Source organism: Pithys albifrons, chromosome Z, assembly GCF_047495875.1.
Source record: "Pithys albifrons albifrons isolate INPA30051 chromosome Z, PitAlb_v1, whole genome shotgun sequence".
Classification (NCBI taxonomy): Eukaryota; Metazoa; Chordata; class Aves; order Passeriformes; family Thamnophilidae; genus Pithys; species Pithys albifrons.
In genome coordinates, this window is record NC_092497.1 from 36,579,631 (window position 1) to 36,596,758 (window position 17,128).

The following is a 17,128-nucleotide window of genomic DNA, read 5'->3' on the forward strand; positions in this document are numbered from 1 at the left end:
TGCTCGCTCCTTGCATGCCTGCCCCAGGAGCCTCTCCATGGAAGACACTCAGAAACTGTGGCTAACCAGCCCTTCTCCCCCCTCCTTCTCAGTCTGGTCCCTTGGGGTGAGGGAAGGCAGGCTCTTAACAACACCTGTGTAATAAAGAGTCACAGTGAACCCTGCAGTGAGAGCGGGGAAAGGCAGCTTGAGAAGCTGAGGGATTAAGACACTGCTAGCAGGAGACACTGACAGTACATTTCAGTTGCACTCAGGGGTTCAAACAGCAACTGAAGCCACGCAAATGCAGGTACAAATCTAAAGTTCAATTTCCTAAAAGCTTCCTATATTATTGTTTTGTTATTACCGGTTTCTTGATTAAAAAAATATTATTACCACTTGTCAATAAAGGTAACTCTGCAAGAATCTATGCAAAAAAAAAACCTTCTAACACTAAATTTCCATGTTCCAGTTTGTAATTTTTTTAGTTCTGATTTTAAGTTTATTTAAATTACATGCCTAGCATTATCTTGTTCTAAAAACACTGTCCAAATTTCAATAAAGCAAGCCTTTCCATCTCCACAACAGCAATAGGCCTTTTAAAATTTGCAATTTAGATCTCCCTATGCAACTTCACCTTATTTAATATAGTACTTTAAAGGCAGAGCCTATTGACATGTATACTTTATTTGTTAATAACAAGTCTGAATTCCAGTTTGAAGCAAGCAGATAAGTGAATTAAAAGAAAAAAAAGGTCAGTTCTGCACCAAATGAAGTCAAGTAAATTCTGCAATTGATTTTTAATGAAAGCAGGGTCAGTACCCAGACATCTTTCAGAAGCTAAAAGACAAGGCAAGTTCTTGTGTCTCACAATACATGCAATAATGCCATATGCTGTCACTTACAGCTATGAATTTAAGCTTTGTTCCTTTCAAAAATAAAATATCATTTCAAAAATGAGTTACATTAAGGCATTACTATAATTTATTATGGTAAAGCAGAATACACAACAGAATGCTCATTCCAAATTGTAAGTAGCATTAACGTAAAAGCCTTCTATTAGAAAAAACTTCTTTAAAGAGCACATACTCCTCTTAAAAGAAAGATTCCCTGTAGTTTATCTTCAAATAAATGTAAGCAGAAAGGCCATTAGCTGAGCTTCATATGATGAATAACCAGTATTAGAAAAATTGTTAAATATTAAATAGAATCCTCAATTAAAGTATTCTAGTGTACCATCAACTTCTGCCACATATGGTAGAAGAATGGAGTTGTGTTTATACATTTGGAAAACTTGAGTATAACTCAACCCTATGAAAAAAAGGAGTTTGTAAACTGTCCTATTCGGAAGGCTTCACGCTGCGTCTTCGCTGTGAAAGCATTATAAATGCTACACTACACTCTAGTGTCCTTTTTCTGAATAGCAGCACTTCTGCTGCACCAATACTACTAAAAGCATCAATTTCCTGGATAAAGGAATACAATAATGTATTTTAAAACTGTACACCCACCATTTAACATTTAAAATTTATTGTATTTGGTTAAAACCTGTTGATTTTTATTGAGTACAGACTATTTAACTTATTTAACCAGGCATCAATTTCATTAAGCCATTCTAAAATACTTTGTGGGGATACTGGAAGACACTGTTTTTAAGGTAGATAATCCACTAAGAAAAGTGCTTTTTAAATGCTGAATGTAGCAGTCACCTCATCAAACCTCAGAACTATATTGATTTGTGGCACTCAAGGCACTTTGCAGGCTGCAGGTCTTGAGAAAAATACCTTACAATAATGCTTGCTTTTAAATAAGAAAGCTAAAAGTACATTGCATAGATGAAGTTCTCTTGTGTAACTTGGAAACACTGTTTTACAACTAACATAGTACATTTAGCAAGTATGCTTGTGAAAGTTAATAAAAACAAGGTCAGACTGCACCCAAGTACCTCATTAAGAGACTGACAGGTATAAGATGGATCACAACAGTTAAGACTTTGCACTGAGGAAAACAGCATTCCTTGGTCTGAGAGGACACTGGCATTAACTTAAGCAGAGCACAGCAGTACAAAGACAAACAGACTCACAAAATAATTCAGAATTGGACAGCTTCAGACTCAAGGCAGGAACAATTTCAAAGGCCTTGAGCAACCTGATCTAAGCCTTGCATGAGTACAGTCTCACCAGGTGACAAGCTCTAGCATTTATCCACTCTCAGGAAGCGGGATATGTTTTTTGGAAACTGGAACACAGCTACACTCTCGTTGAAACAGACAGGATACACTGAACCTGTTCTCCCGTGAGGGGATGCTGCTGGACCCCCCTCAGTCCGCCTTTCCTGCAGAGTGGTTCCCTCACTGAAAGTGTTGCCTGAGCTCCTTCAGCCCTGGGCACAGAGCCTTGAATGCGCTGAATTTCCTGAGGTTCCTCACGACTAGACAGCTGTCAGTGTCTCTCTGAAGGGCAGCTCTAACCTGTAGCGGTTCAGCAGCTGCTCCGTCCACCTGATTGTCACCTGCTGGCTGTGCAAGTCTTCCACCCCTCAAACCTGGGCACTACTAGGAGCATTTTCAACTACTTTCTGTGCAGCAAAAACTCCCAAGAGAAGCTCTTCTGCTTTGAACTGTTTTGAGGTCAACAGCTCAGGCAGCATTCTGTCAGTTTTATAGACCCATTCATCTAGTCTGTATCTTCACAGCTTGACTACCAGGATATTGCAGAAAACTGTGCAATAATCCCTTAGCAATTTTATCCATTCTGACAAACGTAACCATTCCTACTCCAAAACACATCATCATGATTAGATTTGTTAAATCCATTAACAAGTCTGTCAAAAAGGTGGGCATTCCTTCTGTGCCCCATGTCCACTTGTTTTAGTGGTACATAACTTCATATTAGTCCTCTGATAGTGCTCTTATTAAATTTCTTCCCAGTCCCTCTCCGAACAGTTACATAATCTTCCCTTGCAAACATGAACAGAATACAAAACCAAAGCAGTGGCTCATTACAGAATTATATTAAAGGATAATTAATTAAACAGCGTTTGACAGATTATGTCCCCTGTACCATTATAAACATCAAAAATATCACTAAGCCAGTTCTAAAGACTGAAGCTCTAAGACACTTTGGTGCCTAGATCTCTTTACAACTACTTCAGTTTAAAACAAGTGCATATTCACCCGGATCCCTGCTTTAGTTTTGTAAGGCATGAAGCGACTATACATATAAGTAGGCTTCTTGTAGATTATGGGTTTTCTTTTCATCTACTTGCAGATAACACATTCTAAAAGGCATTTAAAATCAATTTAATACACTGAATTAGCTGCCTGCTTTTTCACACATTAGGGTTTTTAAAAGAACTTAGATGTCCATGGAAAATGTAATATAGCTCTCAAAAAAATCAGCACATTCGGTATTTTAATTAAGAAATTCCTTATTAGAGGGTACAATTAGCAAGCACTTCTGTTAAAAGATAGCAAAACACATTCAAACTCCAATGATTTTACAGGCTCAAAATCAATTTATAAACACTAACAAAGAGAGTTTCTAAAGTTTCTGAATCAAATCCTAATAAACACTGAGGAAAAAAATTAAAGGGCCTGCTTATTCCCAAATTGTTTAAGTGCAATATTCATTTCAGAACTATCAGAAAAATCATGCTCCATACATTATAAAACTGAAGTGGACCACAACTGTTGTTCCATACACATAAACAAACCATAAGAACATCCAGATCACCCTTTTTTGAGAATCCTTCTTTCCTACAAAAAAAAAAAAAAAAAAAAAAAAGCTGAGGACTGTATCTTGGAAGCCAAAGGAGATGCTTTCAGTAACAACACAGGCAAATACAAGGCTGACATATCCAGGAGTCTGAAATTGGATTATTTACTCCAAGGAAAAAGCATTACAGACTTTGAAGAAAAACATTTCAGTGGAGCTTGCAAAGGAAAAGTACGACTCCGGTAAAGCTATTGATGCCAAAGGAGTTTTTGTTCTGATTTTCACATTTTGTAGATTTTAGGAACACAGTAGTTGTAGATTTTTAGAGGGTTAATATTTCTAACAGTTTAAGTTTAATGCCTTTCTATCACTACCCCTGTCCCAGAACAGGGAGCTCAAATTCCTTTAGTTAATTAATCTTGTTTAGACTCCTTTCCAAGGTAAAGAGCTGAAGGATATCAGAAGGCCTACAGAATGAAACATAAACATAGGTCAGAGTGACCCAAAAGCCAGAACTCGATGAACTCCAAGAGACCTTTGTGTGCCTGAGGAAGAAGAGTTGATGAAGACAGAGGGTCTTGACGACCCCAGACGCAATTCCAGGGGTTGGTCCAGGGGTGGGACCGGGGCTGGACTGAGAAATGTGTAAAGCAATGATTGGAGGGATCTTATTATAAAAGCCATGGAAACAAGAACTGAGGCACAGGCATGTCATCTTTTATTCCTGTGGGCTGTAGGCCCTGTGTTATTAAAGGACCTTTACTTTTTATCTTACCCTACACTAACGTGGCTTGAAGTCCTGTTTTTGGGGGGAAGGGTCATTCACGGCATCACTATAAAAGTGCCAAATGAAAACTGCATCCTGTGCTCAGAACACTATTTGACTTTTAAAACATAAGAAAGTGACACACAGGTGCAGCATTGCAAAGGATAAGTCTGGATGGGAGATCAGATGGTGGAATGAAATACAGTCACTAAAAGGAAGAGAGAAAACCCCAGCAACCACTTTCAACAGCTGAAATAGCAAAGGAAAAAAACTAAAATTCCTAAGTGAAAGGCAACCAAAAAAACAGGTGGAAACAGCCAGATGACACCAGTAATTAATTCTCAGGTTAATCAGAAAAAAAAGAAAACAAAAATAAATAAACATAAGAAGTTCTAGACATTCAGTTTCAAGAAGGGAAGGAGGCTTGAGTGGTGCACCTGAAGTGACAGGAAAACTTGGGGGTTTTGTTGCTTTTTATTTTTTTGAGAGAAATACAAAAGAATAAGAAAAAAAGCCAGTGTAACTGAAAAGAATCTAACTGAAGTAAGACCACATTAGTCACAGAATATTCACACAAGCTCTGCAGTACTTTTACATCATAAACAATTCTAAGATATATCAGACTTGGCCCTTCTCGAAAGGAAATACCACTGCAGTTGAAATTCACCTATGCCAGTATCAGATGCTAGCCTCAAAAAATACACAAAAAATAACAGGATTTGCTGCACTTGAACCAACACTTATTTGGGCATATTGATAACAGTTTTCAGCTTTGTCTAAATTTGTAACACCCACAGAATGAAAAGTAAAGTTCTTTTCTTGAGGTTTTGAGGTTTTTCCTTTGTGTTATGTTTATAAAAATCAACAGCAATTCTTGTAAAGGAACAATTGGTATTTTTAGTATTCTTTATGATTAGATTGAGAATGCTTGATCAGTGCTCAGACCTCTTCAGCTTCCCTTAAAATACACTACCACCTCCAAGGTAAAGCTGCACTTGGTATAATTACAGAAAAGAAGACAATCAAAGGTACTGGAGTAGCTTTAATTAACACAATTATTCTCTGCTGCAGTTCTTGTCTCTGGTTGTGCTCCTGTTATCATATAATTGTCCTTAGTCAAAACTATATGGCCAGTCATATTCTTTTTCCTTTTTTTAAAGCCAGATCAAAATGTATGCTAAACAAAGCAGCTAAGGCACAAAATAAATCACCTAAAAAGGTCTCTACTCATTAATCTGAACACTATATAATAAGAAATTAATAAATGCCTTTGAAATTTAGCCCAGCAGAAATAAGTAACATTGAACTCACAAAATGTTTAATTCACCAACACTTCTGGCACCTCTCATTACTGCTAACACAGGACAAAGAAAGAGCAGCATGAGAAACAACTGTGTATGCAATAACTTCCACATGTAGACCAAAACTGAATGATGTGTAGCTTGGTACTTATAATTCTAACCAAGAGAGGACACAGAATTCAATGCACAATCAACAGTCATGTAGAGCAGCATTAAGAAAAGCATGTTAAGATTATAAAAGGCACCAAATTTCAAAACTAATGCTTGGCAAGTTTTCTACTTACCTTTATCTTCTCTTCTTAAAATGTGATACTGATTACCTCTATCTTGTTCACCAATTTCAAACAAGTTACAGCTTAATCTGTTGGTAAATTCTGCATCTTAGAATACAATTGCAAGACACTCAACATTTCTCAAAGCCCCATGAGAATCTTCTGTTGAAAATAAATTATAAACTTAAAACACATATAAGGGTCTACAAAGGGAAAAAAGTAACTCTTGAATGGAAGAAATTTTCAGATTGTGTACTTTGCTTTTCACACTTCAGGAGATCTGACATATTACTGCATAAACATTGTTACTTCTTGTGGCAGGAAAAGTTACATAACCACCTAATGCTGAAATAAACTTCCACAGTTTGTAAAATAACATTTTGCTGCTGCAAAAATAAGCATTTCATGTTCAAGAATTCTGCATTATCATCCTGTAAAATTACTCAGGAATGTTTTTCTCTTAATGTGTTCAAACTCAAAACTATAAACCGTAATTTGTTCTGTGGTCTTGTGGCTGGATTCTCTGCTAGCCAGCGATGTACAACCAACTCCAAACCTGGGGGCAGGCAGGCCACCAGCACCTTCTTGCTTAAGAACTTAACTCACCTTCTAAATGAATACTTCAGATCTCTCTATGTGAACACACACTTCCCCAAGCTGGCTAAGAATGCATAAAGCAAGTATCAAAAAGAATACGGTCATGGCAACAGAGCCCCTCTCACTGTTCACATTTGCTATAACAAAGCCCCAGAGGAGAGTCAGACACCTGCTCTACACAAAGCTCTCTCTTACCTTCTCAGCTGCCTATACACCTACGCTAATGAAAATGGAAATGTATTTACAGCTTTACTCTTAGGTATTAACTTATTTATACGAAAATCATGCAATGTCAGGAATAAATGCTTATTTTACATACACAGTAAGAAGATGAAAAGTCTTTGTCAAATACTTCTAGTTATTTTTTAAAGAAATACAACCTACAGGTGAAAAAAACTGTATCAGGTTAATCTGTGTGGAAATTAGCTTTTACATAAACTCATTCCAGTTACAGGAATTCTGTCCCCAGGTCAGGATGACACTCTGGAAAACCCATGCATGCAATTACTGGGTTTACACAAGGTTACAATAGAATTGCAAATGCACCGGTTTTTTTGAAAAGTAATAAACTAAAAAGTTATGAGAAATAACATTCAGTTCCATTGGCCAAAAATCTGTTATGAGATAAATAATTTCAGATTCCTTCAGCTATACTGCAAGACACATAAATATTTACCTAGTTTGATATTAACAGCAACAGCTGAAGACAAACCTTTTAAAAAACATAATTCTTCTTCCCTGTCTTTCCCTTCTAGGCACTCCCCTCTTCCCTCTACCCTCAGACTGGAGTTGTGCTACTTACAAAGCTATCACCATTGTTGATGGGCTCAACCTCATCCCTCTTGCAGCATTCATGCATGTTAGGGGAGTTGGTAGATGCTATTTGTGAGGCCAATTTTGATTATCTCCAGGTAATAAGAGAGGTTAATGAAGTCTGAAACAAAGCAAATGTCACTCCTATCTGCAAGAAGAGCCAGAAAACAACAGGGCAGTCAGCCTCACATCAGTCCCTGGAAAAGTAATAATGAAAACCCTCAGGGAAACCACTTCCAAACACATGGAAGCAAAAAGGGTACTGAGAGTAGTCAAATGGATCTACAAGGGGGAAGTCACACTTGACCAACCTGATGGCCCACTACAGTGAGGTTACTGCCTTGGTGGGTGAGGGGCAGCAGTGCATGTCATTCAATCCTTCTGACAGTGTCTCAGCCTCCCATAACACCCTACTAAGATAAGCAGAACAAGTACCACTTGGATAAACTGGCAGTGAGGAGAACTGGATCAACAGCCAGGTGCTGAGGGCATGACCAGTGGGACAAAGTCCAGCTGGAGGTAAGTTGCTAGTGGAGCATTCCAGGAACAGACACTGTTTAACATCTTCCTTACTGACCTGGATGCTGTGACAGAGTGCACCCTTGGCAGGAGCACAGCAGACAGCGAAGAGTACATGGCTGTGCTGCCATCCAAGTTCTGACTGATGATAAATGAACCCTTCACAAAAAGAAGGTTATGGAAGCAATGTAGGAAGTCACAACTGCTATCACAAAGGAAGCTGAACTTATTTCAACACAAAGGGGACTGAAGTGGGACCTTTCCTTTAGATAAGATGCTCCATGCGTCAACTGTTTGTGCAAATGGTCTCCTCTAAGAGAGATTTCTCCCCTATAATCTCCCTGACCCAGCTAGAGCAACATGGAGAAAGCATTTCTGTGTCTCAGCACAGTAAAAAAGCTGAACAAATGCCAAATGAGTTCTGAAAAGAGCAATAGGCTTGAGCTGGATTCAACCCATGCACTCCTTCTCATAACTCACAATACACATTGATAGCTAGCATATAGACACCAGCAATCACATTTCTATCACGATCCAATACTCTCTGCAGATTGCAACTGCTATATTGTGACTCTGTTGCAATTTCAGTACACTGCTGTTAAACTGCTACTAAACTTTCAATCTTTTCCCATGTGAAACATCCACAAGAACCTTATCAGGGAATACTGGCCTCTGGCAGGACAGACAGGAGAAATGGAGAAATGGGCTGGAAGGAACTTCATGAAATTTCAATGAAGACAAATGTAAAGTCCTGCCTGTGAGGAAGAACAACTGCAGGTACCAATACACCCTTTGGAACCAAAAGGCTGGCTGGAAAACAGCTCTGTAGGGACAGAACTGGCATATGACAGTTAATTATGAGCCAGCAAAGTGTTCTTGCTTTTGACACAAAGGTGGTCACCCCACAAAGGTGGGCTGCACTTAATAACACTGCCTGGAGGTCAAGGCAGGTGATCCTTCCTCTGTACTTAGCACTACTATGGCCATGACTGGAGGGCTGTGTCCAAACCTGGGCTTCCCAGAAGACAAACTTGAGTATGTCCAGCATGCAGTCAAAGAGGACTAAGGGACCAGAGCACTTCTTGTACAAGGAGAGGCTGTGAGCTGAGACTCTTTGTTAAGTTGAGCTGGCAAAATGCCAACTGCCCACCACAGAGAGAAAGGGTATCCTCCCCTCTCTCTTTTTATACCTGTTGATGCTTCTTGATAATGTCAGATGAAATGAAATGCCTCTTTGGTTGCTTAAGTCAGGTGATCCTTGTCCCTTTTGATCTATGTCATATCCTTTGGGTCTGCTAAATTTAGGCCTGAGGCGTAAAGCCAAAACTACCCCAGACTCTTTGGGCTGCAAAAGAGAAGGCTCAGGAGGATCTTGTCCCTGTGTAAAAATGGCTGATGGAAGGGAACAAAGCTAAAGGACCCAGACTCTTCTCAACAACACATGCTATCAGGGCAAGAGTCAACATGTACAAGTGAAATATCTAACTCCATCTAAACACAGGAAAACACTTTTTTACTGGCCAAACACTGGAAGAGGTTCATAGAGTGGTTGTAGAGTCTCCATCAGTCACAGCTGAGTATGTCAGACTGTGAGGGTGGTCATTGACAATTATGTCCTGATGGGAAGGACATAACGCCTATTCCTCTTCACACAGCAAGAGAAAACACATAAACTGGAATAACATGACTGTGAGGTACGAGATGGAAGCACTTTTCCTTTCACCACCATTTGGAGAAAGAGCTGTATTACTAGCATCACATCATCTCTTCTTCACTAATCACAAATAATTGAGATGCCCATGGACTTGATGATACTTACTCTGCTTCACAGTAGTGCTCTAAATACACACACTAAATACCAAATTACGAGATAGCCACTCCCTCCAGAAATCCTGCAATATTCCTTCCAGCCACACAGTGAGCCCACCTTTCTCCATGAAGGAAACTAATTACTGACATAACCTTAGGTTTAATTGCTGCCAAATTCAAGATGTGAATGGATCTCATTTTTGCTTCATCTAACCCACCCTATCCTTTCTGTCTGCCAGTGATGCACAAGTTTAGCTCCTTCTAAACTGTGCAGAATCACCTTATTTATCCACGTAACTTTGACATGTAGGTTCTCATATACAGTTGTAAACTCACTATATGCATGTAACCATACTGGAAATTAGTAAATTCAGAAAAAAATATTGCTCTGATTTAGGAGTCTTTAAAAGTGCTAATCACATTTTTTAAAAATTGCTTTTGATACACCACTTAAGAACATGGAATAATAAAACTCACTCATCTGATGGCTGTCCCATAACCATATGCATTTTTTTTCCTTTTTTCAATACAAACAGAATAGGAAATGCATGAAACCTTTTAGAAAAATATCTACAGACATATAAGTCACCTGTAATAAGTCAAGGAACCATGAGGAAATTTAGTTTCAGTTACAAAAGTTTGATTAAAAATCAATACTTATTTAAGTATTTATTAAAGCATTGATGAAAAATGAATACTTCACTCAAGTATTGATTAAAATACTTTGAAAGAGTGAAAAAGTGCAATAAATGTATAGCAGTGAAAATAAATGCCTAAAATTCCTAAGAACATAAAGGAAATTAGACAATATGAAGCTATTTTCTCACAAGAGGCATTGCTAGAAGACTTAATGCACGCTTATTTCACTTTCTCTGATATCTGAGTCAACTTTTAAACTCATGTTTGCACCTAAATACCATACCAGTGTGCTATAAAGCAACCGCATTTATTTACTGTGCTGACAAAAGCCCACATTGCTTCAGACTCAGCCTTTATATGATTTAACAGAATCAACACATACATGACACTTATGTAAGAACATTACATTTTTTCTCAAATTAGGAAGCAGCACTGTGTCATCTCATGTATTAATGATTTATCAATGCTACTGAGAGCCCTCACACAGCAGTCGGATTCAGTAGAGTATCTGTAGTATTTTAGATAGAGGAAAAGGGAGCATTTCTATTAAAGTATTTATGTTATTCCTTCTCTTTCCCTCCTCTTGAAATACAAATACAGGAGAACATGAGAAAACACCAATTTTTGTTATCTTAACTGTACCACCTAACTCAGTCCTGCAAAGAAGAACTGTATCCAGTGGGGCTTTGTGATGGCCTACAAGAGACCTAGGAAACCCCTGAGATCATAAGTGACAGTCACAGTTTAAAAATCTTAATTTCTCCTGAGAACATTTCTCAGAAGTTCTCCTACTGCAATAAAATTCCATATATGCACAGTCAAGATCTTTGGCAAGAAGTCATTGTGGATTTATGGTTCTTGTACTACCAAAAGGCATTTTCCTTAACTGTATACCATATATAGAGAGCAGTGAAATCTGACCCACAGAGTGACACAATTTTGAAATTTTATATTACTCTCAGTGTCACACCACAAAATCAAATTGTCCTACATGACTTCAGTTGTGGGCCTGCCTCATTTTGGTTTTCAAGCTAGCAGCAACTTGGAAATTCTGTATTAAGCTTATTCTCATATTTAAATGTTTCAGTGCAGGGCTTTAATTTCTGAAAGCAAGTAGAACACTTAAATCCACTATGAAAGTCTTAAGAAGTTAACAATAAAAAGTTTATTGCCACTGACCTTTTGGTTTTGGCAGAGTATGTATTAAACTGTAGCCTCAAGGATAAAACAGCATGAAGTCAAACCACACATAATTCACTTGCATCAGCTGCTTGCCATTTCAAATACCAATTATGAACAGTGTCATTTTACACTTACATTTTACATTTTTTTAAACCAGCACTTACACATACAAACACCTTCAAAATGTAAAATCTCCACCAAAAGCTATTGCAAATTATAGTATTTTCTCCACAACCACCACTGGCAACAGAAAGTCTCAAAAATGTAATACTTAAAAACATTCTGTTCCATCAGGACACTCAAGTTACTCACATTATCCAAAATGAAAACTTATCTACTGTACTCCCACATTTCTATCTCATATCTTGACTGACTGTCAATCAGCTGTTTAGCCATATTTTAAAAAACAGTCAGACCTTGAAGTCAGTTCCTATGAGGAATAATCATAAAGAGAACCATTCTTCCCTGCTTTTGTGGTGAATTCAGACCATCAGGACTAATGAAACATATTCATTAAGGTGTTTTACAGTAAAAATCTAGAGTTCAGAAAATCAAGTGAATCAATTAAACATACCTGGTCCCAGCCAACATGACAATGTACAGGGTAATATTTCTTCCCTTGACATACCCAAAGTCACAGCCTTACTCTACTCAGCACTTCTACTCCAGTAATGCCACAGAAGGTCATGCTCATTGCAAAGCATAATTTAGATACATTCCTGTGGAAGAGGTTGGAGAGGATACACTGCAAAAATACACTGAGGATACAATTTATTCTTGCACAGTTACCCCATCGAAACTTTAGTTTAAAAAAAAAAAAAGTAAGCAGCTCTGTAGTCTTATTATCCTTCTTGGTTTCTCTGCCTCTACATTTCTTTCAATGTCTGTGCTCTTTGTACCCACGCTCTTCATAGCATGTGTCATTCATTCATAGCTCTTAAAGAAGCTGATGTTTTAATACTATATCGTAATGAGGAGCTGAGTAAGTACCTTTCATCAGGTTTGCTATGAAAGAAAACAGAGATGTCTATTCTGGAAACCATTTCTGTAGGTTTCCGTAGAATTGGCCCAAAATTGAAGGACCTAGAGTAGAAGCTGTGAAACACGATGACAAAAAACCCAACAGCAACAAGCAGTACCTTACTGGTATTTTAAAAGAGCTCAAAAGTTAAACAGCTCAGTAAGCTGTTTAACAAACCCACTGTTTGACAGTGGGTTAACTCTCAGTCAGCAGTTCCTTGGCATGTCGGGATGAGAAATGACAAGAAGGAAACAACTTAAAAGCTTCAACAAATAAAACTGTTAATATGAGCAGAAACTACAATTAAAAATATGGTCAGTAGATCCTTACAAAATTGGAGAAGACTTGGCATGGCTTCTACTAAAGGAAATTCTGTTTTTCATTTCCAAGACTTCCAGAAGTCCCTTATGAAAAGGTTACTAGGAAACCAAGCAGCCACAGCATGAGGAAGAGTCCTATAAACAGAAACACATAATCCAAGGCATAAATCTCTGGCTGGCTCGCTCACACCTTCTATAGGACATGGAGAAGAGGAAGGTAGAAGTCACAACCAGAATAAACCAAAAGATAATTCCTCATCCCTGGGGCTTGTAGGCATGAGGTAGTCCTCCTGACAGCCAGATGTTGCTGGTACAAGAACCTTACATGGGTTCAAGGAGAAATGCACACAGGAAAAAAACCAAAACTGTGTCTTCTGAGGCAACCACATTTACTTCAAGAAGTTCTCTGAGCTAAAAGGCACTGCAGAAAAAGAGAGCAGCAAAAAGCAAGTCTCCTGGGAGTGGCTGAGTTTCATCTTTGGGCTTCAACTACTGTCTATGACTACTTTTTTCAACAGTGACCACTTACAAATGTTATGACTTGTATTGTATGTATATTTTATGACAACTTATATACGGGAACCTCACCAAAAATAAACTTCTGAACTCTAACACTTGAAAGACACTACAACTACATTGTTAGCAAAATTATGTGCCTATCTACTTGTTTCACCAGTGAACACAAACAGATGAAATCAGTATAGGTGCTGGTAATGTTTTCTTTGGCAGTTATGCACAAGCATTTCAGCTCAGGAACATCCAACATCCTGCCACTCACTCTACTAAAAAGATGTATATACACAAACATAACATCAGTTTGTGAGGTTTTAAGACCGGAAGTCACTGCCTGCTTTAAAAAGATACCTGTGCTCACAAGTTGTGTTAACCTCTCCATTTTCTTGTGCTTGAATGGATTTCAAAATTAGCTGCTAAAATCGTTAGATAAGGCTAGTTGCTCATTTTCTTTAGACAGAGCACCAAGAACTGCCCAGACACACAGGAGTCTCACGCACCTCACTGGCTGGCACTGGGGCGACACCTCACCTTCTACTGTTCAGATGTGTGCGTACAGAGAAGAGGTGTAGTCCTCTCTCTGCTGAGCCTCTAGGTATTCCCTGCCACGCTCGGGGATTCCCTCCATAACAAAATTACTTCACGTCATGTTATTGTTACATGCCAGCATCAGCACATGATCCCTTCAGGACGAGAGGCAACCAGCAGAAACCGATACAGAGGAAGCGCCACCTGAACATTAGAAAGAACTTTTTTACTGTGCATTGGAACAGATTACGGAAGTTGTGGATTCTCCCTCACCGGGGATATCCAAGGACCATCTGGACACAGTCCCGTGCCACGTGCTCTGGGATGACCCTGTCGCAGCAGGGCGGCTGGCCCAGCTCACCCCCGTGTGGTGCCCCCAGCCCGGCCCCTTCTGTGGCTGTGCGATGTCACACGCCCTGCAGGGCAGACAGGGCGGACAGAGTAGCCCGACACTCCGCCGGCTCCGATCCCGACCCGCTCCGTGCGGGTGTCCCCGGGGGCGGCTACGGCTCCGGCCCCTATGCGCCCCGACTCGCGCCCGCCCCGCGGCCTCAGCGCCGCCCGCCGGCCTCGCTGCTGCTCCGCTGCCCCGCTGCGCCCGCGTCACCTGCAGCGCCCGCACTCGGGCCGCCTCTCGCAGCGCTCCACCGGCAGCTGCCACAGCCCCTCCGCGCCCTCCGCGTCCTCCCCCGGGCCCGGGCCCGGCCCACCGCTTCCCGCCATGGCCGCGCGCCGCCCCGCCAGGGGGCGCCAGGGCCGCGCGCCCCCCGCGCACACGGAGGGAAGGCGGCACCGCCAGTGCCCAGGGCCTGTCCAATGGGGGCGCGCGGAGCCCTGTCCAATGGGGAGGCTCCGACGGGACCCGCGCACGACGCGCCGCCGGCAGGGGGCGCTGTTGGCGCGCGCCGGGGCCTGGTCGGGATCGGGCACCGGGATCGGGGATCGGGCACAGGGATCGGGGACTGGGAATCGGGCACCGGGTTCGGGGATCAGGCTCGGGGATCGGGCACAGGGAACGGGGATCGGGCACCGGCATCAGAAATTGGGCACCAAGATGGGCCACCGGGATCAGGGATCGGAGATGGGGCACCGGGATCGGGGATCCGGCACAGGGATCGGGCACGGGGGTTCCCTACCCTGCCCTGCCCTCACTGCACGGTATTGGCGCCGGCGAGAGACAGCGAGAAAACTGGATCTGCCAGCACGGATAACCAGCTCCCGGTGGTAGTGCCGCTGGATGTGGAGATTGAAGTCTTAGTAGCCTTCTTTTTACAAAAAACAACAGCAACAACAACAACCACCAAAAAAAACCCAACAACAACAACAAAACCACGGTGGTTAAGTTCTTATCTGAATGCTTTAATCCGTATTTTACTGGAAGTGCTGCGGAGCAGGGGTTTGGGAGTTCCCGTAAATCCCTTTTATCCTCCCTTGGGCTCTCACGACTCTGGGACAGTTCCTGCAGCACGTGGCTAAATGCAAGTGACACTTTATACTGTGACAAGGTAGAGATGTTTATCAGCTGACGGTATTGGAGTCTATTGCACAGCACAATAACATTCAAAGTTGTTGCAGTTTCTGTTAGAAACTACTGAAATACAGTAACCAATAAATCTCCACTCCAGAGATCCTCCCCTGAAAGTAACCACTGCAGATGAGTTGGCCAGTTCTGTTATTTCCTCTTTTCTGTTCAGCATCCAAAATAAACTGCATTGTGCTTACATACTTGCAGTCTTCAGAGAAATTTGATGTAATTCAGGACTTTTGACATTACATACATGCACAAAATTAACAGGGTTGTGCTTTAAGACTGTGTATTTTTGTACCACAGTTTTGTATTTGTAGCTCAAGCTACAAATTATTTCTTTTTTTGTGTAGCCATTAGAATGCTTTTACTCACAAGCTAAAAAATAAATAAATTAGAGACCAGTGATCCTGAAGCTGGCTGTATATTTACACACCACAAATTAAAATAATAATAATAATAATAATAATAATAATAATAATAATAATAATAATAATAATAATAGAAAAAGGAGATAAGGAAAAAGAAGGTTATGTACTGTTAGTACTATAGGCCACCAGATTTAGGGCAGAACTAGTGGCGGGGCGGGGGGGGGGGGGAGGGGAAGGGGGAGAAAGGACTGAAACTTTGTTACTAAGCTGAAAGCCTATCACAAGGTGAGTTGTTACAACCTATAAGGATCTTAGTCTGATTATTAGAAGTAACACAACTGTAGTGGACAGGAGAAGGAGTCTTGATGACCTTGTTCACTCACTTTCCACCTTACTGAGAAGAGTCCACATGCAAGGCTAGTGACAGCAGCCTGTAAATGCCTTCACAGCGTTCCACAAGTGTGCAGAGTTTTTGTTTGGTCTGATAAGAATAATCAGCTTCAGTCATCAGCTCAAAGGAAAGAAAACCATTGCAAATATTGCAAACAGTGATGACCATGCAGAAGAGAAAATTACCTGCAGAGAGATGCCTAAAATAAATGTAACAATAACATGGCCTGAAGTAATTTTGTTGAATGAGTACATGTAACAGGGAATACCTAGAGGATCTGCAGAGAGAATGATTTTGTCTGCATGCATACATTGGAAGTGCAAAGTGAATCAGCTTAAACTGAAGGAAAATGGAAGCACAAGATCAGGTTAGGATAAACTGACCATGACAAAAAGCTAGGCTTGAGGATGGAGGGTTCCTCTTGCTAGGATATTGTTGTTCTGGACTACCAAAAGCAGCAGAAAGGATTAAAAGCCAGCTCATCCTTAGAATTTTTTTTATTTTTTTTTTTTTACAATGTTTGCTATATGTGTGTTCTTCCAAAGCTTAACAGGACAGCAACTTTTTTCACTCGTGCCAAAAAATATGACACTAAATACTCACTTTAAAAGATTGGAAGGATTATTTTTAGGCCAAAAGTCTTGTTTAAGCAACAGAAGAAGTCTAAGAAGAGAAATGCCTGAAGTTTGAGGCAAAAAGTGAAATAGATTTTATGGCAGATCTTCATAATCTTTTGCAGGCTAATAAGTATCTATATCCACAATATCTTTTTGATGCATGATTACCTTGAGTATTTGATGTGCCTAGTTGAATCCAAATTACCATTTCCACCATCAGATTAAAACCTGAGGAATTCACAGCATCTC

The 17,128-nt window shown here is 40.3% G+C and overlaps 1 protein-coding gene across 1 annotated transcript in view; it reads right to left on the reverse strand.

The window, feature by feature from the left end:
- DTWD2 (DTW domain containing 2) overlaps positions 1–14,738 on the reverse strand; it is an 83,088-nt gene extending 68,350 nt beyond the window's left edge. The window contains exon 1 of the mRNA XM_071580339.1: positions 14,583–14,738. Within this exon, the coding sequence (XP_071436440.1) occupies positions 14,583–14,698 (116 nt within the window). The 5' untranslated portion in view covers positions 14,699–14,738. The remainder of the gene's footprint in view (positions 1–14,582) is intronic.
- Positions 14,739–17,128: the final 2,390 nt, after the last annotated feature.